This window comes from Baudoinia panamericana (assembly GCF_000338955.1).
Source record: "Baudoinia panamericana UAMH 10762 unplaced genomic scaffold BAUCOscaffold_3, whole genome shotgun sequence".
Classification (NCBI taxonomy): Eukaryota; Fungi; Ascomycota; class Dothideomycetes; order Mycosphaerellales; family Teratosphaeriaceae; genus Baudoinia; species Baudoinia panamericana.
In genome coordinates, this window is record NW_006911259.1 from 1,671,785 (window position 1) to 1,690,191 (window position 18,407).

Below are 18,407 nucleotides of genomic sequence, written 5' to 3' on the forward strand. Positions count from 1 at the left end.
GGCTCCTCCATGATGGCTACCGTACCACCGACGACATAGCGTAAGATCGATGACGGCGAGGATGAGATCTTCGACCCGTACATTTGCGCCCGGACGGTGCAGGTACCAGATCCCACCAGCCACAGTAGCGACGACTTCTGTCACTTCGATGCTGCTGGAGCGCGTATCTCACGCTAACCAGAAACGTGGGTGGCTCCAGCGTTCAGACTTCGGTTTATGATGTCTCGCTCTCCCCGTTTACCTAAGATTACGCGCATCATAGTGCCTATCCTCCCTTGCGGGTCCCTGAACCATCACGTCGTGCAAATTGCGTGGTCTTTGCGCACCGGCGCCGCTCAGAATCACGGTGATGTTCGTACCCGGAGGGTGACAGATCGGAATTAGAATGCTCTCGTGTCTTGAAGAAGGGAGGCCTTGCGTTGGCGGCCTTGCTTGACTCCTATAGCCTTTCTTGTGTCGAAAGCCTGTCTCTCTTCTCATCACTTCCCTCCAGCTACGTTGTACTGAACTTCCAAGACATGGCCAAGCATATACTGGTTACCGGTGCCACTGGCAAGCAGGGCGGAGCAGTCATCGATGCTCTAGCTAACAACCCTAACTTCATCCTTCTTGCCCAGACTCGCAATGCAAGTGGTAGCGGGGCACAGAAGCTCGAAGCAAAAGCCTCCAATATAAAGGTTGTCCAGGGTGACCAAGACGACGTCCCCGCACTCTTCCAAGCCGCCCAAGAAGTCGCCAAGGAGCCCATTTGGGGTGTGTACAGTGTACAGATCTCACAAGGCAAGGGTGTGACACACGATGGCGAGATCAAGCAAGGCAAGGCTATGATTGATGAGGCTGTCAAGGCAGGTGTCAAGCATTTTGTCTACAGCAGTGTCGAGCGCGGCGGTGATGAGGAGAGTTGGAACAATGGCACTCCTATTCCGCATTTCCAGTCAAAGTACGAAATCGAGCATCACCTGCGGGATAATGCTGGGCAGATGGGCTGGACCATCCTGAGACCTGGTAAGCTCTCTCAATCAAGTTAACCAAGACCTAGCTAACATGAGACAGTGGCTTTCATGGACAACCTCCAGCCTGGCTTCCCGACCAAGGTATTCATGGCCGCATTACGCGACACTCTTGGCCCCAAGCCGAACCAATGGATCGCGACAAAGGATATTGGCGTCTTTGCGAAGATTGCTTTCGAGGACTCAGAGAAGTTCAATCACAAGGCCATGGGCTTGGCTGGCGACGAGCTCACTCAAGACCAGCTTAGCAAAGCTTTCCTGAACGCGACTGGCGAGGCGATGGACGGAACTTTCTGGTTCTTGGGAAGCTTCCTCAAGTTCATGGTCGCAGAGCTTGGGACCATGATCAACTGGTTCGGCAGCGATGGATACAAGGCCAACGTTCCCGAGCTGAGAAAGCTCCACCCAGGACTCATGGACCTACAGACCTGGATTGAGAAGGAGAGCAACTTCCCAAAGAAAGCGCAGGCGCCGCAGTAATGCATATCACGTCGCCATGCATGCGAGGTGCTGATGATTTTCGTTCTACCACCACACGTGGCCGATACCAGCCTGCTGAGGCATTGTAGTATTATCTTGTATCTTGGGCAGGCTGCTAAATGTATGCTAGATATACACTTCTTGGGGAATCGGTAGGGACAAGCTATCATTGCAGCGCGGCGCTATTGATGCGTTCTCCGAGCATCATGCGCCTTCTCTATACATAGTACTTAGGCTCGTGAGGTCAAGGGCCTCATTCAAGAAAAGATTACCAAGTTCCACCTCTGTGACGATCCGGCTGCACTGCAGTTAGAGCACGCTTCTTTCACTCATCACAATCCAGCTTGCCTTACGATCTGTTCAGGTCATAGTACAACTTTGTCTCCCCCCTCAAATAACGTGCTACTTCTCGTGCATATCGGATGCCGATCCTCTCCGCAATACTGCACAAGCCGATGTCAGCGGGCAAGCAGGCATCGTGTACGGTGGTCAGACTCACTACTCCACTCTCGCAATGACCCAGGCCAGCTGAGTTGACATCTGGTTGAACGGGTCCATATGAAGTGGTGAGTCGACAAGTATCATACGGCTTCCGCCAGGACTGGTGATGGGTTCAGCGAGCTGCTCCAGCAGAGACAGCCCGGCCAAGCAGAGCGGCATGATGAGTAGATACCCGCTGGAAACGGACCCTTTCGGCGGCTCAGCAGTACTGTCATTCCCGAATGCGTAGGCAGCTGCTATGCATATGTCGGCCACCATACGATTGCGAAGTGTCCTGTACTGTCCGGGAGACGGAGGTGGTTGGGAGAGTCGCGGCCAGGATCGTCTGAACACAGCCTCTCTGGTTCGGCTTAAAAGGATGCGTAGACTTCGCCACGTGTTCCAGAATCTGTGAGCTTGCGGTATGCCGTACTCGTGCCGAGTGCCGTTCCATGCTGACGGAGCATCTAGGTCGGTGATGTTATGGAAGGAACAGATCGAGCCGGCTGCGCGATGTATCTGTTAATATGGTACTCTGTGGGATCTATCGTACGAGGCCACGTCGTGACCTGCTGCTGAGATTGTGCGCTGAGATTCGGCTTACCTGATAGAGTGTCCTCAGACCAGCTGAGGAGGTCCTGCTCTAACTCCGCAGTGCGTTCGGCGAGCTCTTCATCGGTCACGCTACCCGTCCGGAATGCAGTCCTGATGGAAGCCATCCGGCATGCAAGCAATGTCAGTGAATCTATGGTGGCGCCGATTGGCTCATCGTCCAGACTCTGCGTCCACTGAATGACATACTCCGGCACCTCTATCTCCGATGTTAAGGCGTTGTGTATCTTAGCAGACTGTCAGCTTTGCAGGCCGTCAACTCCCTGAGCTGTGAAACTCACAATGCTAGACCGCACCTCCCGGAACATCGCTCTGCCCTGAGCACTCCTCAACTGATTGCGGCCTCGCATTTGCAGAACCTGGGACGACCCTTGAACATGATGCCTCCAGGAGTCTTGGGATGATCCGCCTGGTTCCCAGTTGAGCCATTCAAAGATACCGAGGAGTAGGACAGCCGCCAAGGTAGCGTCCTCTCTGACTCGCCTCACGTGCCGCAGAGCCGCATTAATGGTGGTTATTGCTTCGATGTAATACCGTCGAGCTTTCTCCCTGGCCGGTTGATCGCTGTTCCGGTTTGCGAGAGCTAAGGTTCCACATGCGAGGATGGGTTTCAACAGATGATCGTCAAGGCTCATCTTCTCCAGGAAGGAAAGGTGCGTTGCGGTCACGAAGTGGTTGAAGAAGAAGTCTCGAGCTGTGGCCTCTTTTTTTGGACTCGGATGCCGCGTAGATGGTCCAGCTTCGCTCTGTTGACTAGCTCGTCGCGCAACGCTCGAGCTCTGATCCCGGAACATCAGCTCATTGAGATCGCGGTAGCCTCCACAAATCTTGTCAAGTCTCACGCAACGCCCGCATGATGGGAGTGCTTGGTCACACTTTTTCTTCGCTCTTCTACGCTGTTGTTAGCCGGCTGTGGAGTTTAAGAGAACAACATATGTAAGCGCTGTAGCCAGCGCAACAGTGTCAGGTGCCGGACGATTATGGTCAAGATGCTGTGCTGACATGTCCATACCTGCATTCCTCGCAACCAAGACTCGGCTTGCCTGTGTAAACCATGTCTCAGTGGAGGCTGGTGAAGAAGCCTGATGTCACGGTGTGTTGGGCTCCAGATCCAATACTGCCGGTCATGCTGCGTTCACAACGGTTCTGATACAGACCTGCCGTTCTTCTCTGCACAGAGAGTTCTACGCCACATGCCGCTGCTTTGAGGGCGTCCTGTGCATTATATTGTAGACTGCTCGTACACATACGTACACACTTTTTGCACCCAGGAAGTGGGTGCTGAGCCACATCGTGAGCGCGCACCTGTCTTCTCGCAATCGGACGCACTATAACCATGACAGTATGCTGAGCGCGAAGTTGACCTACAAGACGCGCCAGAATTCCTCTCGCTGTACTACAGTGCGATCCAGATCTTCTCGGTCGACCCGAGAGGAACGAACTCGGCAGGACGATATTTCTCCTGGCTCCAATAGACCAGCAAAGGCCCGATGAGGTATCCTTCGCGGTTGCTAGCATTGGAAGCAGGTCAAGAAGGCCCCGCAAAGCCATTAAAGAGTTGCGGCTGAGTGTCGATCCAGAAGAGAGCATATCTTACTCGCGTCAGAGTTGACATTGAAAGCGATGAGGCTGTGCTTTCGCCTCAGCAGCGGCCACCATCCGTAATTGGGAAGAAGTTGCGCCGGGGCTGAAGTTCTGGAGATTCATGAACCTTTTGCTCTACGTCGTGTCGGTCATTAACATTATCCATTGAGCCGCACTCGGCTGGGCTGCATCGTAGTTCACGTCCACACCTTTTAAGGCCGGGTCTGAGCACCTTCAGCCTACCCCGGGGCGCTAGGCCTGAAAATCTTATCTCTGAATTAAGGAAGAAGGGAGTCATGAACTTATCTAATGCAGAGAATCAAGATCTGACGGAGCAGTCTGATCATGGTAATATCCCGATACATTACGACAGGGATTGCTTTCTACCCGGCTGCATCGACTTGTTGTGATCATTTGCTCTAGGGCATAAGCCGTTCGTACCTACGGCCACTATATCGCACAACTTCGCAGTCGTCACCACGCTTCAAACATTTCCCCAGCCCGCGACCTTCGCTATAACAACCCTCTATTGGCTCCCTTACTCAGCTACCATCGCTATCATCCCTGCTTCTGCCCATCGCCGGCCTCACGCCACTTCCAGCAGTGTCCGCCTCCGGAACATCTTCTGGGATGTCACGAACCCAAGTCGCATCTTCGACGGCTTCAGCGGCCGCACCAGCGGCAGCAATGACAACATCGTGTTCAGCTACGTCGCTGTGCCCTATGCGTTCAAATTCTGTGTTGGTCCTCATCGATGCGACCTCGCTGTCGGAGGTTGATCCTTCTTGGAGTGCTTGTTGTACTTTGGCGAACTCTGACAGATCTGCCGATAGTAGACGATCGCCTCTTGCAGTAGATGAATGCCGCCTTGCGCCTGGGCTCGAAGAGGTGCTCTCGGCTGCTGCGTGTTCATGTTGGGTTGGAGGCGTTATTGCGGTGTCTGAAGAAGTGCTCCTAGGTGCTTCGCTCCGATGTTGACTGGGCAACTGGTGTGCGGAGCTTGTGCCAGTTTCTTGCGCTGTGCCACTGCTCGCCGTAGTGATCTGACCAGTGTCGCTCGAACAAGGGGCTTGGACTGGAGACTTCTGCTTCTTGCCGCGCTGACTGCTGCTACCGTCGTGACGCCGCTGATTGTTCATGTGTGGTTTGTCTGACCAGTGAGGGAATCATTTCGCTGTCACTTACCGCACTTATGTCTAGACGGTCGTTTGCTGGTCGTTTGCCCCGGTTCGGAAGAGGAGCCAACCCGAATGATCGACATTTGTGAGCCAGGCAAAGGACTCAAAGACGAGACTACATCGTAGCAAATAGACAACTTACAACGCCCTCCTTGAAGTTATGCACAAGAGGGAGCTCGACAAACTTTCACAAGGCAGCCGCCATGGGTACGTCCTGCAATCAAAAATCTGATCCGGGTCGCCATTGTCGTATACGAAGTCTTTATGATTGCACGCTGGCGGAGAGTCGGGGCGACTTGTGCCAGAGAGAAAAGGTGCGAGTGGATGCTACTTTGGGTCTGGGTATCCCGAAATGACAAGCAGTTCACGGACTGGACCACAGACTGCACTGCTGAGTACAACGCAAGCGGGTTTCTCGTGAAATGCAAGGGTGCAAAGCCCCATGACAGCCGGACTCCGTACGTGCTGTAGTAAGATCGGTTGCGAGACTCCTCCAGTACAGTCTCGGCCGCGGTAGCGTAGATGGCTTTCTAATTCTTGTGTGGACCTGCCCATCCATGCTAGGACACTCATTGCACATCCTCTCAGACAAGTTGTGGCAACCGAAACTTCATTACTCTCCGCTGCGCACCCAGGAGTAGAACCGAGAGGAGTACTCGGGACCATGAACTTTGGCAATGTTGTGGTTGACGGTATGGACGACAAAATTAACCAACAACGGGTAAGATTTGCTTGAGCCTGGTCCTGAGGTGCGGAACTTGCGGCTGCGCAGGTTTAAAGAGAACACTTGATGAGTATACGACAGCTTCGCGGTTTGCGTGATAATGGACTAAGCGGCCAGCGTACTCACGGAGACCGTTAAATGGCTGGAGTTGGTTAGGCTGCCCTCCGTACAGCCGCGATAGCGCGGCATGACTGGCCGGGAAAGACGTCTATAGAATGTATGACGCTGCTTCAGATAGGGTGATGTCTTCTGGACACTCGGTGACTGCATACACTCGGCCCTGTCCAGCAGAGTGGCCCAATATGCGCCTCTTTTAGCGTCTGACAATTACACCAAATGTGCAAGCTATTGTACATATGTGGTGCGCTTTAAGCCGGACGGAGCATCTCATCACCCGTCGTCAACCAAGGCGAATTCGTACAGTTACACTTAATCAATGAAATTCAGTAAGCCGAGCCCTGGTGTCGCCACAGTGGGTATATGTTGAATGCACGAATCGGAACGCCGTCCTTGAACACCTCAAATTGCCCTTTTCGGGATCTCATCGCAAACGCCAATCGCCGTGAATGCATTATATGGTATAGAAAGATTCGACACAAGGGAGTGAGAAATCAGCGTGTCGACTCCCGTTCCATGCTTGAAGTCCGGCTCAGCATGCTCTGCTGTTCAGACCTGTCGCCGTCGTTCTCTTTCTTCCTTCTGCTGCTATCACTGGACGTTCGGGTGAAGAGCTTCCGAGGCCAAGAGTCTTTCGATCTCGCTGGCTGAGGGCGTGGTGAAGCGGCAGGATCCATAAGACCGTAAGCACCATTGTCGTCGTGCGCCGATACCGGAGCCATCTTTTTTATTTTAACGAATAGTTTGGCCTCCTGATACTTTTCACCCTGAGGGTTGTACAGTGGAAGATGTCGATAGCCCTGCTGGAGCGAGCTAAGCTTGGCGGTGAAGGTGGCAAGCTGGACGTTACTCGGTGATGCGGGCTTGCGGCCCTCAGACTGGTGCCAAACCGTCCAGCGCACGAAGATGAGGCTGGGATGCTTCGTAACGACGGACATGGTCATTGGCTCATCAAAAGAAGGATCGAAGCCATTGCCCATGACTATCTTGGTTCGCTTACGCAGAGGCTGACCGACGCCGGAGCTGCCATCTGGCGCTGAAGCATCCGTACCACCCTTGCCGATTGCGTTGCCCTGTGCTTTGTCGTCGGCAGCGTACAGTTCGAACTCGATATACGGGTTCATGCCCGCATCAAGGTTGGCATCACGCGGACGCGGCAGTCTTTGCGCAGAAATGATTTCCACGCCGAAGCGCACCAGCTTCTTGTTCTTCTTGTCCTTCTTTCCCTGAGCTTCCGCCATTGTGTCCGCGATGGGCAAGTGCTTAGGGTGGCGGAGCTCCTCCGGCTTTAGCACGTATCCGAGACAATCGGTGCCAGCAGAAAACATTGCACGATTGACTTGTTGATGTACGTCGTATGTTTGCCAGTTCAGAGCCGCCATTTGCACACCGCGACGCCATGCTGAAAGAGGGTTGAAGTTGGTTGACCAGATTCGCAGCCTCCCTGGATAGACACGCATAAGATAGTTGACGTTGTGCTTCGCAAGAGCTTGCTTCTCTCCAGCTTCCTTCTTGCAGTGCGTCTGGAAAGTGTCCTCGGAGAAGGAGAGGATGTGGTTGTACGCCCTCAGCTTTGGGTCGTCGAAACCCCATGGCTTTGGGAAGCTCATTCCCTGAGTATATATGCCAAGGCGACCAAGTCTGGGGACGATCTTGCTGGTGCGTGACGGCGCACTTTTCGGCGCCGACACAGAACCCTCATCACTTTCCTCCGCCGAGCTGGTCGGCGTCATAGAAGGACCAGAGGTTGTTGAGCCGCGTGGCGTTGATACTGAGGCCACGCCGCCTTCAGATGGGCTTCTTGCGCTCGGACTCGAGACAACTGAGGGTGAGTTGAACTTCTCCATCGAGGGCGCGCGGTAAAGAGCCGAACTCAGGCTACGAGCGCGGCTGCGACCATTCGACGCGTCGTTCATGAACTGCGCCTGGTTCTCATCATCAGAAGCCTTGACCTTGATCAGAATCCTGCCCTTGAGCTCCTCCGGAGACGGCAGGCTCGTAGTGTTCGGCATGATTGGCTCGGTCACCATCACATCTTGGAAGTAGCTCTCCATCATGTCCACCATTGCTGACTGCTGTTCTGCGTTGCAGTGAACTTCAAGTGATATAATGAGTGGATATGGTGAGCTGTGAAAGGCGTATTTAGCGATGACAGAGATGCAGTCCTCGAACGGCACCTTCGTTGTCATGGTACGGCCGTGAGTGACCATTGGCCGGCCGTTTTCACCATCCCAGCAGTCAATCTCGACACAGCGGCAACCGCCAATAAGTGCGTCAATGTAGCCTTCCACGCTCGACGTCCCCCGGACTTGGTTGCCGAGGAGGTATGTGTTGTGGCTGCTGGAGATGAAGTAGTTGTTGAGTGGCTGATCGAGCGTCGCTTCAGCTTTGCTCGGTACAAGCGCAGGATTATGCGACGATGTCAGAAAGTTTTGGAGGCCTTGCGCGCTCATAGTCTTCGAATAAGGGCTGGGCTCAGCATCCGGTAGGACAGGGCGGGTCTGCGCTGGGCGTGCGTATCTGTCAAAGATGCCTTCCCAACAGGCGCGATCATGATCAACGTCGACCATCTGATCGATCCGCAAAAAGTCCAGGAACTCATCAAGCTCCAGGTCGGATTCCAAGCCATGCTTGAGGTTCTTGTGGAGGCGCTCGATGTCTTTGCGGTCTTTGAAAGACTGCACAAAGGTGCGGTACTGCGCGTAGCTAAGCGCGCCTTTGCGATCCGCGTCCGCCTTGTGAAAGTGCGACTCCACTGTACGGCTGGTGCAGTTTATCTGAAGTTGCTTACAAAAGCGCCTAGCGTCTTCTAAGGTGAATGCTTCTTCAGCATCCTGCGCCTTGAGTTGCATCGCTTGACGCCATAGTAGGCTCATACCCTTCTCACTCTTCTCGGTGGAGATCGATAATGCTTTCATGCAAGCTGTGCGCTCTGCAGCGACCTGGTTGACCGCATTCACCCATAGATCCATGATATGCCTGTCAGGCACAAGGAGGTGCAATGTTTTCGTGCTTCGGCCTTTGGTCCGATCATCGGCATACACCATCGTTACCAGGCGCTGCTCATCGTCATGCGACACCTGCACATCGTCCCGGGCGTTTCGGGAGTCAATGCCTTTGCGTACCTCAAGCACATCGTCAAGACCGAATGACTTGGTGGTAGCCTTGCCGTACCAACACACTCTTGCCGTCGTAGAGTCAAGCCAAAATCTAACCTTCTTCTTGCGTTTTGCCGTTAGTTTGATCAAGTCAGTGCCCACTTGTAGGGTCGATGAGTCGGCTGCCGCCAATCCTCCTTCAAAATGCGCAGATGCATCACTTGGCCGAGATAGACTAATGCCTAAACCATTTTGCCGAAAGGAAGATGGCTGCAGAAAGGATGGCTCTTCCGGCAAATCATCAGTAGTACTGTCCAACTCGAGATCCGAGACATCGTGGCCAAGCTCCAATCCGCCATTGCTGTCGCTACGACGTCGGGTGAGGAGCGGACCGGCACTGCCATCGCGCGCCAACCGCAGGCCGTGCTGGGTAGAGGCTCGACGGCGAAGCTTGTTGCTGGCGCCTCTGGACAGCCTGCGGATGAGGGCACCAGGACTTCGGCTCTGCGCCATTGCCTCAGCCATGGCGCCAGCAGGAGGCGCTCGAGTCTGTGGCGATGGCGAGCGCTGTGTCATGCTATCCGTGACAAGGCGGTCCGAAATAGCGGAGCGTGACAGAGCTGACGGTAAGGCATAGTCTTGCGGGAATCTAGTGGTATCTGCTTCCGCGCTGCCGTGCTGCCTTGTGCTGACACGGAGTGGGTGGACCGACGACGAACGACTCGGAGTAGCATTTCCAGATGCAGTAACAGCTGGACTGTTCATAGGCGAATCAGGGCCAAGGAAAGGTCTGGAACGACTCCGGTAAACAATTGCTTTAGGCGTTGTGTCATCTGCGGTGCCCGTTGCTCCATCCTGACTGGGGTCCAAAGTTGAGGGTATGCTGGTCGGCAGGTTCATTGCGTTGCTGAGTTTCAATTTGAAGGAACTACGCCGTGCCGTAACGCCTGCGCATACTGACCGCCAGCCTGCACTTTAGCGTTGGACCGTCGCGCAGGCCTAAGACTTCCACCGCCGAGCTTCGAAACCTAGATCCTTCGACTCGTCGAAAACAGGCTTTTGCAGAGGTGCTGAAGTCTTGTTGCGCCAGTCACTCAGCCGGCGGAATGTAAAGAGATGCTGCCTTATTGTCTGTCTGGAAACTATGATGCACGCGACGCGTTGCCGTGAGGGCCAGCCTCAGGGCTCTGCAGCGAGCAGCAAGTAACGCAGTCACCTCGCTTCTATCCTTGAACGCTGCGCCAGGCAGCGGTGCCGCAGCTACGCCTTTACCAGAACTCGCAATGTTGGTATATGCAGCTACCGTGAAAGTGGTCCAGAATGCGTCAAGTCTCCTGCAATGCCGATGACTTGCAGCGTGGGGTAAGGCTCGAAATACCGAAGGAGCGTAAGAGGTGGCAAGCGCGGTTGTTGTGTTATTGATGCAAGAGCTGGCTGTAAGGAGCGACTGAGGTGAGTAAAAGAGACAGTTCCCGCACACGACTTCGGGCGACGGTGCGTCGAGATCGGAAACGGCCTGATCAAAAGGAGAAAGGTAAGTCAGTCCTGATATTTTTGTGGCGATCTTTGTGGGGGTGCAGTTTCTGGAGCCGCTAATAAGAGTAAGGCCAGGCGTGTCTCATCCAGCGCACGGATGCCACCGGCTTGCGAATTCGTGACACTGGCACTCGCGTTCGGCTTCTCGACAAAAGATGTTGGTGTTGTGGAAAGTGCTCACGAGACATCGATTCCATGGCAGAGAGGGCGCTATCAGCGAACATCAAGCGGTCCGTCATTAGACTCAGGTACGAGGACTAGCTTTCGCCTAGCTGCCGTTGTCAAGAGAGGCGGTGCGCAGCCATGCGTGGAGATCGCAGCCGTGTCAAACCTGAAGCCCTACGTCAGAGAGTTCACGGGGCGTTTGACTGCCGGCAGGGCATAGACCCCACTTTTATGCGCCTCGCAGGGCAGATCCGTAGTATGCTACGTACGCAACACTACGCGTCCGTATGTGTTCCACGTTGTCGCGTTGGCGCGAAGAGGGCACAACGTGCTGCCATCTTGAGCAACTCCTCAACTCCGCCGCAGCATGCAAGGTGTGGCGGATTCGAAAGGTCACGCGCTACGGCGCAGAAGCCGTTGACCGAAAGCGGAGCTGCAGGGAACCTTGCTCGCGATGACAGCCGACAGGGAACCGAGAAACCGGGAATGTCGCGATGCGAACCAATAATCGCACAGTCTGACCTTCGAAGTGACTGTCAGGCATGGTTAATCCAGGCGCGTGAAACTTGTCACATCGGCGTTTCTATATTCTAGGACAAACCCCTCAATGACTGGGATGCCTGTTCAATGCTCGGTCTAAACGTCGCAACCGTAGGTCTTCACACCCATGATTTACCACATCGGATGATCTCACACCTTGTCAATGGCGCAGCAGACGCCGCTTAGCCGTAACGCCATGAGAGACTTGCAAACTTACATGGCGAATTGCACGAGACGAGTAACAATTGAGTTACCAATGCCCATCTTCACTAGGCATCCTTTTTGGTGTTCGCGGGCATGTCTTTACGGCGTTACCCAGTGTAGTTCATCGTGTCTTCTCCGTAGGCCGCGCCAAGTCGCTGTATTGACAACGCGAAACAGTAGCCAAGGCCGAGGACTCCTTCCACCTGGCTCGGCGCGAGCGCAAATAGATTGATCGTCGTAAACGCTCCGAGGAAGGAAGCAAGGCACGGAACGTGTGCAGCTCTGGTTCGGATTACACGGCAAGACGAATGGACACCACCTGCATCTGAATGAATGAACGCACTGCGCCACTTCACGGGAACCGCTACGGGCCTATAGCTGGAGGGTTCCGCCCGTCTTGGAGCTGTTGCCATGATCAGATGACTTCCCAATGGAGCCCTGGCCCAGCGGTGTGCCAGCTTGCTTGCACAGTGATGGTGCAGTGCATCAGAGGAGCCTGTCTGCAGCATATCTTTGACCGCTTCCTCAAATGCTAGTAACCTCCGCGGAATGTTGATTGTACCGTTGCCACTTCAACCTACTGACGGCCAATCGGTAGGCGTCATACCAAGCGCAAACAACGAAAATCACTGCGTTGTCACCACCTACAGACCTGCGAGAGAGAATGGCTTACCTGCCTCGTAGCTTACCGACCTATGCCTGCGACGAACAGCGTTGATGCACTCCGCATTCCGTGCCTTGCTTGTTGATTCGTGCAGGACATCAATGTTGTGCACCAACACGTGATACCTTAGCACCATCGGACAAACGCCAGTGACACATTGACACCTACAACAATGGCCTTGGCAGAGGCCGTCGCGGAAAGCTAGACTCGAACGCAGCCATGAACCTTAGCAACACTTCTTCTCCTCCTTGCTTAGCGACCATGCAGAGTCCGAAGGGCCGCTCGTTTTGCTCACTGTACTTGACTGTTCCAAGCGGGACGCAAGCAATGGGATAGCCTGTTAACCGTGGGTCAGTGGATCAAATTTACCGGCTGAATGGGACGCAATGCGATGCGAAATGCATGTGGCGTGCGAAACAGGTACAGACATACCTGCTGCGGCACTGTGCATCACCATTGGACTGTCAGCCAGGGCCACCAGGATATCATTGTCTTGGAAGATGTTGTCCAGCGCGCTCTTGCCACGTCTTCGAAGCTCTGGTATCATTTCGTCGACTAAAGCAGCATCCCTTCTATGGTTCAGAAGGTCGTACAGCTCATCTTGGGCCGGATGGCTTGAGGGCAAGCACTGGTCTTTGTTGGCTTCGTTGTACGCGATGATATCCTCCAGAGACCGGATTGCGCTGTCGACGAACTCGTCGATGAATGCTTGCAGGAACCTCGTTTGTAGTTGGTATACTGGCAACGTATGTCAGCACCGCTTGGACGGTTCTTGCTCGGTCTCGACGGACAGGCTACTTCGTAGAAGATCGACTTATCCTGAACTTGAAAGAGCTTTCCATCTGTCGATAGCTCTACGCGCTCATGGACTACTGCTCCCAGCTCTTTGACAGTTTCGATGGCATGAAAGTATTCTTTCTCCTGCTTGTGCGTCAGCCTTAGAGAGGGCGTAGCTCAAACGCCTGCAGTTGACTGACCATCTGTTCACGGGTATCACCAGGCCAACGGCAGTATCCCTCTGGCAACCGCCACTCCTTCACGTTGGTGAAAGCGACACGCAGGCCGCCGAAACCGCCTGTGGTATTGAAAGGCTCGCTTCTATGCATCATGGCTGCGATGAAGGTGCTGAGATCGGCAGTACTCTTTGCCATGCCGCCAATGCAGTCTATGCAGTCAGTATACTTGAACATAGTCCTACCGTCGACAGCTCCGAGGCCGCACTTCAGCGCATACAATGCCGCTCGGTTGGCTGGCGTGATCAACGAACCAACGCATTCCGTTCCAATGCTGAGCGGTGCGAAGCCAGCCGCTACGCCACTCGCGCTGCCAGAGGAGCTGCCGCCCGCAGAAGAATGACCTATGAGCGCCTCACCTTCCTCAAGTCCACCAAAGATGTACGGGCTCTGAGTTTGGCCACCCATTGCGGACCATCCAGGGGTGAGGCCATCCTTGATCTTCAGACCGCAGAACTCAGTAAGATTGGCTTTACCGAGTAAGATCATGCCTTGGTCCAGAAGACATTGTATCAGGGGTGAGGTACGCTTTGCCTTAGCGTTTGCAAAACATGGCGCGCCCGCTGTCGTCGGCAACCCGAGCGTAGCGTCCGTGAGGAAAACATCTTTGACGATGAACGGAATGCCATGGAGCGGGCCCCGAGTGTTGCCGTCACGACGCTCTTGGTCCAGATGGCGTGCAGTATCCAAGACTATCTGTTTCGGCGTGACTGCAATCAGAGCACGAAGCTGAAGTCCTGCGGTGTTGTGTTTGTTGATTTGCTCCAAATAGGCCTCCACCATGGATACAGAAGTCGTCTCGTTATTCTTGAGCATCCGTTGTGCTTCCGTCGCCGTAAGTGTCAACACATCGATTGCGGCCATTGGGACGTGGCTAGAAGTGGCAGGGTTACGATGCTCCCTGCGCTGCCATTCATACTCCTTACTATTATATTCGTCTACAGGCTTCCTTATCACTGGGCATCTCACCTTCCCTCTTGGTAAGTGCTGACGAAGCGGCAATGCTGTACGCGTCTACATATTGTTGCCTATCCGTCATAGCGACCGACAATACAGCTATCAATCCATGCCTGATTTTGGGTTGCTACGAAGCTTAGCCAACATCGGACTCACTGCCTTACAAGCCTCATCACTACAGACCGGGCTGAGAACATATCAACCACGCCCAAAACATGCATGGGTTGTAGAGATACTAGAATGCATTTGTGCCTCTGATGCCGTACGCTTTAGCCATCTCCCCGCCAAGCCACAGGGCGTCGACTCCGGCTTCCCTTAGTGTATTCATCATTGATCCATCCCTGACATGCCTATGCTAAAAGCTCACGAGATACACACGAAGGATACTGCGCAGCTACGGCCGTGATGCGGTAGGATAGAAATACTCTGCCATTGTACGCCCGATGTCAAAAAATCGACGTCATCCGGAGTAGCGCTCTTGTCCTTACAGGTAGACCCCATTTGTGGTCGGCTAAGCTCGAAGTCAAGAAGACACAATTCCGAGCAAAAAGACTTCCCTACTATGCCGACGGCGATCGTGACTGGAGCTAACAGTGGCATTGGACATGCCTTTGCCCATATCCTCATCCGCGAGGTATTCCTCTTGGGCAAGTAGAGGGCCGTGACGCAGCTGACGCTTTGAAGGGATGGGAGGTTCATGCCTGCGACCTACAGATAGGCGAGAAACTACAATCTCTAACAGCAGCTCGGCTCCACCGGCTCGATGTCCGCGCACCAGAGTCCATATCCTCATTCGCGGAGCAACTATCTGGAAAGCCGGTGGACGTTCTGCTTAACGTTGCAGGAGTTGAAGCACCAGTACAACAGGACACCCTCGAGACGGTAAACATGGCCGTGTTGCGGCAGACGTTCGAAGTCAACACATTTGGTCCGTTGCTGCTGACTCAGGCTGTATTACCCAACATATTTGCCAGCCAGGCACAACCGCCACGAATAGGGATTGTGAGCAGCAGGGTTGGCAGTATAGCAGACAACACCACGAGTACAAGGTACGCTTACCGCTCATCAAAGGCGGCTGTCAACAGCATCGGCAAGAGCATGTCCTGCGATCTCAAAGACCGGGGTGTCGTTGTCAGTCTTCTGCACCCAGGCATAACGCGTACCAACTTATTGAGCGATATGAATATCCCTGGAGCTGTAGAGCCAGAAGAGGCGGCAAGCAAGTTGTGGAAGGTATTCATGAGCAAAGGCCTGGAGGAAACGGGTATGTTCTGGCATCGTGATGGCTTCGAGTTTCCATGGTAGCATCGTTGATGTTTCCACCCTTGAAAGCTACTTAGTGTACTATGTCTCTGTAGCGTGCCTTCAACTATTCGGACTGGCCACAGGTTCCTCCTAATTCTTGTGCTAACCTTCGAACTTCGCCTAAGCCGACCACTAGTCGCGATATGATCATGGAGTCGTTAAGACCTGTAGTTATTGTGGTGGCTCTTACTGAACGTTACCAGCTCTGTCTCAAACAGCCTGTTCAATGTACTGAAGTCCACGTTTGTCGAGGCGTTGCCTGAGCTGACCATGGCGCGAAAGCGAAGACGCGAAGGTTTCGCAGCCCCAACATCTCCATCTATAATCATTTCCATGACGTCCACGATACATCTCCATTGTCGGCCCATGAGCAACATTCTATGTCTGCGATGGCGACATCAAAGCGTGCGAGGGCGTGTGATGCTTGTCATGCAATCAAGATCAAATGTGAACTAGGGTCTAGTGGTGGTCAGCCGCCCTGCGAGAGATGTATACGGCTCCGGAAGGACTGCATTATAACGCCACCAAAACGCCAGAAAGACCGCGTTGCCGAGCTCGAAGCTCAAGTGCAGGCTCTTACGCGACTACTCGAAGCACAAGGTCTTTCTTCAACGTCACCAGATGATGATGAAGGCTCAGGAAGCGAAGAGGCCGCGCCGCAAAGTGGACCCTCAAGCGCGTCGTCGAAGAAGCGAAGACGTGACGGCAACGATCTTGACACCGCCACCGAAGACTTGTCCTCGCTTAGTCGCGCTTCGTTTGACAACACTACAGCCGCTGATTTGGACCGCATCGTACCGCCCCATGTCCAAGCTCGGATCCTGCGGAAGTACAGGCAGGACATGGTGCCACAGCTCCCCCTCGTGCCATTGAGCGACGATGATACCTTAGACAAGCTACGATCGGAGAGGCCTCTGCTACTCCAAGCTATCACTTTCGCAGCATGCCCGGGCGTCTTGTCTGCAGAGGACCAGAATAAGGTCGCTCTCCTCCTGCTCAGCGATGACACTAAGGCCAAGATCGAGGCAAGCGAGAAGTCTCTCGAGCTTGTTCAAGCCCTGCAAATATCGACTATCTGGTATTGGGTACCAAAACACCACAAGCACATTGCGGCATACGAAGTGGTTGAGGTCATAGGTGAGGCCGCCATCACCCTAGGCTTGTCGGGTCCGAATTGCGCTCCTCAGCCCGGGTCTCATACGAAGGATGAAGATATACGCAGTATCGATGCTTGGAGGGCATGGGTTGCCTGCTACATGCTCTGGGCCAACGTCACGTTCTATCTGCGTCGACCCAACTCAATGCCTTGGTCAAAGTACCATGACGACTGCCTTGCCCTTCTGGAGTACTCGCCACTCAATGCCATGGGTGACCGACTACTTTGTCAGCATGTTAGAGGAGAGCGCCTGTGCGACACGATTGCAGCCGAGCTACAATTCTACGATATGACCTCATTTCGTGATGTCTCCGAGAGTAGCACACAACTAGCAATGAGGAATTTGCAAAATAAGATCACTGACTGGCAAGCCCAAATACCAACGTTTTTGCGTGGCCCAGCACTCACTTTCTGGCACCGTGTGGCCACAATGTATCTCCACGAGCCAGTACTACACACCCCCACGAACAAACCCTCGTTTACGGCGCCCTTCGTTGCCGAGCGGCTTTCCGTCACAGACTTTCCAGCACCGAACATCTGCTCTCAGCATATCACTTCCACGCATGCGCTAGCTGCGGCCTGCCATGGTCTCCTAGACACCTTCTGTTCGCTCGACACCAACACGCATGTAACCTCGCCTGGCTTGATGTACACTGGCCGAATACTCTACGCAACCTACGTACTGATGAAACTTTATATCGCCGCGACTGCTCCAGGCAACACTTATGGAGCTGTTATCAGCCCTGCAGACATACAAGTCGAGCACTATCTTTCTAAGTTAATTGCCGTTGCCAGTATGCTGAGGCAGGCAGACAGTAGAGCCGCACCAGCCGTCATGCTAGCATCAATGGCTAGACTCTATGAGTGGCTGAGCAATTACAACGTCACGATTTATGGTGATGCTACAAACCCAGATCAGACAAGCGATGCAAATGGAGCGGCACCTGCACTTGACGGCTTCACCGACTTCGATTGGGACGATCCCATACTGAAGGGCATGGCGGCTGATGCAAGCTATGAAGCCCTGTTCAGTACTGAGACGGTTCCTGCGTGGCTGCAGCCGCCTAGCTTCACGGGGTCTACTACATGAAAAACATGGTCTACTCCCACATGTTATCACTTATTGGCGGAGTGCGTCCTTTCAGTTCTGTGCCGTGCAGGCTCACTCAAGCACTCACGGCGTGTCTGCATGTGACTAATCTCGTAGCCGGAACTCGATCACAAGGTATGTTTCCACCAAGCAGCGGGACTTTATGAAAGTCGTCTTCACCAAGAGACAGTTCCTCGACTACTCACAAGCTCTGTGGTCATAGCAGCAGTCTCCCGCGTACAAGCTTGGCCGACGAACAGCAGGAGTTGTGCCTGTAATTCTCTGGCGCCGGCCACATGAAGTGCGTTCGCGGTGACAGCGGCGATCTCACTTCAGAGCGTCAAGCGAAACGCTCGCGAGCTCAAACGAACTTTGATAGATCGCCTGCAGGTTTAGGCGGGCGTGTGTTACACGATCTGTGTACTGCGGCTTCGAGAAACTATATTGCACTGTCAGGCAGCGATTTGCGGGCAGTGAAGTCATGTAACGCAGAC

At 53.9% G+C, this 18,407-nt stretch overlaps 9 protein-coding genes across 9 annotated transcripts; 4 read left to right on the forward strand and 5 right to left on the reverse strand.

Annotated features, from left to right (window-relative positions):
• Positions 1–250: 250 nt before the first annotated feature.
• BAUCODRAFT_31675 (uncharacterized protein) lies at positions 251–1,780 on the forward strand. Its single transcript, XM_007675439.1, has 2 exons — positions 251–1,005; positions 1,054–1,780. Exons 1-2 carry the CDS (start codon positions 519–521, stop codon positions 1,488–1,490), a joined length of 924 nt encoding a protein of 307 aa, XP_007673629.1. The 5' UTR covers positions 251–518; the 3' UTR covers positions 1,491–1,780.
• Positions 1,781–2,343: 563 nt separating this feature from the next.
• BAUCODRAFT_400235 (uncharacterized protein) lies at positions 2,344–3,931 on the reverse strand. The gene is made up of 3 exons (XM_007676062.1): positions 3,595–3,931; positions 2,864–3,473; positions 2,344–2,809 (listed from the first exon to the last, which is right to left on the reverse strand). Exons 1-3 carry the CDS (start codon positions 3,636–3,638, stop codon positions 2,438–2,440), a joined length of 1,026 nt encoding a protein of 341 aa, XP_007674252.1. The 5' UTR covers positions 3,639–3,931; the 3' UTR covers positions 2,344–2,437.
• Positions 3,932–4,431: 500 nt separating this feature from the next.
• BAUCODRAFT_400352 (uncharacterized protein) lies at positions 4,432–5,488 on the reverse strand. The gene has a single exon (XM_007676063.1). It carries the CDS (start codon positions 5,303–5,305, stop codon positions 4,709–4,711), a length of 597 nt encoding a protein of 198 aa, XP_007674253.1. The 5' UTR covers positions 5,306–5,488; the 3' UTR covers positions 4,432–4,708.
• A 1,288-nt stretch (positions 5,489–6,776) lies between these two features.
• BAUCODRAFT_120631 (uncharacterized protein) lies at positions 6,777–9,796 on the reverse strand (the record flags this gene model as incomplete). The annotated part of the gene is made up of 2 exons (XM_007676064.1): positions 6,777–6,832; positions 6,868–9,796. 2 exons carry the CDS (start codon positions 9,794–9,796, stop codon positions 6,777–6,779), a joined length of 2,985 nt encoding a protein of 994 aa, XP_007674254.1.
• A 2,039-nt stretch (positions 9,797–11,835) lies between these two features.
• Positions 11,836–12,237, reverse strand: BAUCODRAFT_120632 (uncharacterized protein; the record flags this gene model as incomplete). The annotated part of the gene is made up of 1 exon (XM_007676065.1): positions 11,836–12,237. The coding sequence occupies one exon, from the start codon at positions 12,235–12,237 to the stop codon at positions 11,836–11,838; it is 402 nt and encodes a 133-aa protein (XP_007674255.1).
• A 177-nt stretch (positions 12,238–12,414) lies between these two features.
• Positions 12,415–13,306, forward strand: BAUCODRAFT_400359 (uncharacterized protein). Its single transcript, XM_007676066.1, has one exon. The coding sequence runs from the start codon at positions 12,779–12,781 to the stop codon at positions 13,280–13,282; it is 504 nt and encodes a 167-aa protein (XP_007674256.1). The 5' UTR covers positions 12,415–12,778; the 3' UTR covers positions 13,283–13,306.
• Positions 13,307–13,330: 24 nt separating this feature from the next.
• On the reverse strand, positions 13,331–14,380 carry BAUCODRAFT_137551 (uncharacterized protein; the record flags this gene model as incomplete). Its single annotated transcript, XM_007676067.1, has 2 exons — positions 13,370–14,380; positions 13,331–13,345 (listed from the first exon to the last, which is right to left on the reverse strand). Exons 1-2 carry the CDS (start codon positions 14,267–14,269, stop codon positions 13,331–13,333), a joined length of 915 nt encoding a protein of 304 aa, XP_007674257.1. The 5' UTR covers positions 14,270–14,380.
• A 320-nt stretch (positions 14,381–14,700) lies between these two features.
• Positions 14,701–15,758, forward strand: BAUCODRAFT_31681 (uncharacterized protein). The gene is made up of 2 exons (XM_007675440.1): positions 14,701–14,996; positions 15,047–15,758. Exons 1-2 carry the CDS (start codon positions 14,925–14,927, stop codon positions 15,665–15,667), a joined length of 693 nt encoding a protein of 230 aa, XP_007673630.1. The 5' UTR covers positions 14,701–14,924; the 3' UTR covers positions 15,668–15,758.
• Positions 15,759–15,828: 70 nt separating this feature from the next.
• Positions 15,829–18,333, forward strand: BAUCODRAFT_400846 (uncharacterized protein). The gene is made up of 3 exons (XM_007676068.1): positions 15,829–15,895; positions 15,955–18,048; positions 18,104–18,333. Exon 2 carries the CDS (start codon positions 16,048–16,050, stop codon positions 17,911–17,913), a length of 1,866 nt encoding a protein of 621 aa, XP_007674258.1. The 5' UTR covers positions 15,829–15,895; positions 15,955–16,047; the 3' UTR covers positions 17,914–18,048; positions 18,104–18,333.
• The last annotated feature ends 74 nt before the right edge of the window (positions 18,334–18,407 follow it).

Coding starts and splice junctions, on each gene's coding strand:
- BAUCODRAFT_31675 (XM_007675439.1), top strand. CDS start 519: ATGGCCAAGCATATACTGGTTACCGGTGCCACTGGCAAGCAGGGCGGA. Junction 1,006..1,053: donor CTGGACCATCCTGAGACCTG/GTAAGCTCTCTC, acceptor AACATGAGACAG/TGGCTTTCATGGACAACCTC.
- BAUCODRAFT_400235 (XM_007676062.1), bottom strand. CDS start 3,638: ATGGTTTACACAGGCAAGCCGAGTCTTGGTTGCGAGGAATGCAG. Junction 3,474..3,594: donor CTTGGTTGCGAGGAATGCAG/GTATGGACATGT, acceptor ACAACAGCGTAG/AAGAGCGAAGAAAAAGTGTG. Junction 2,810..2,863: donor GGGAGGTGCGGTCTAGCATT/GTGAGTTTCACA, acceptor CAGTCTGCTAAG/ATACACAACGCCTTAACATC.
- BAUCODRAFT_400352 (XM_007676063.1), bottom strand. CDS start 5,305: ATGAACAATCAGCGGCGTCACGACGGTAGCAGCAGTCAGCGCGGCAAG.
- BAUCODRAFT_400359 (XM_007676066.1), top strand. CDS start 12,779: ATGCGATGCGAAATGCATGTGGCGTGCGAAACAGGTACAGACATACCT.
- BAUCODRAFT_31681 (XM_007675440.1), top strand. CDS start 14,925: ATGCCGACGGCGATCGTGACTGGAGCTAACAGTGGCATTGGACATGCC. Junction 14,997..15,046: donor CCCATATCCTCATCCGCGAG/GTATTCCTCTTG, acceptor GACGCTTTGAAG/GGATGGGAGGTTCATGCCTG.
- BAUCODRAFT_400846 (XM_007676068.1), top strand. CDS start 16,048: ATGTCTGCGATGGCGACATCAAAGCGTGCGAGGGCGTGTGATGCTTGT.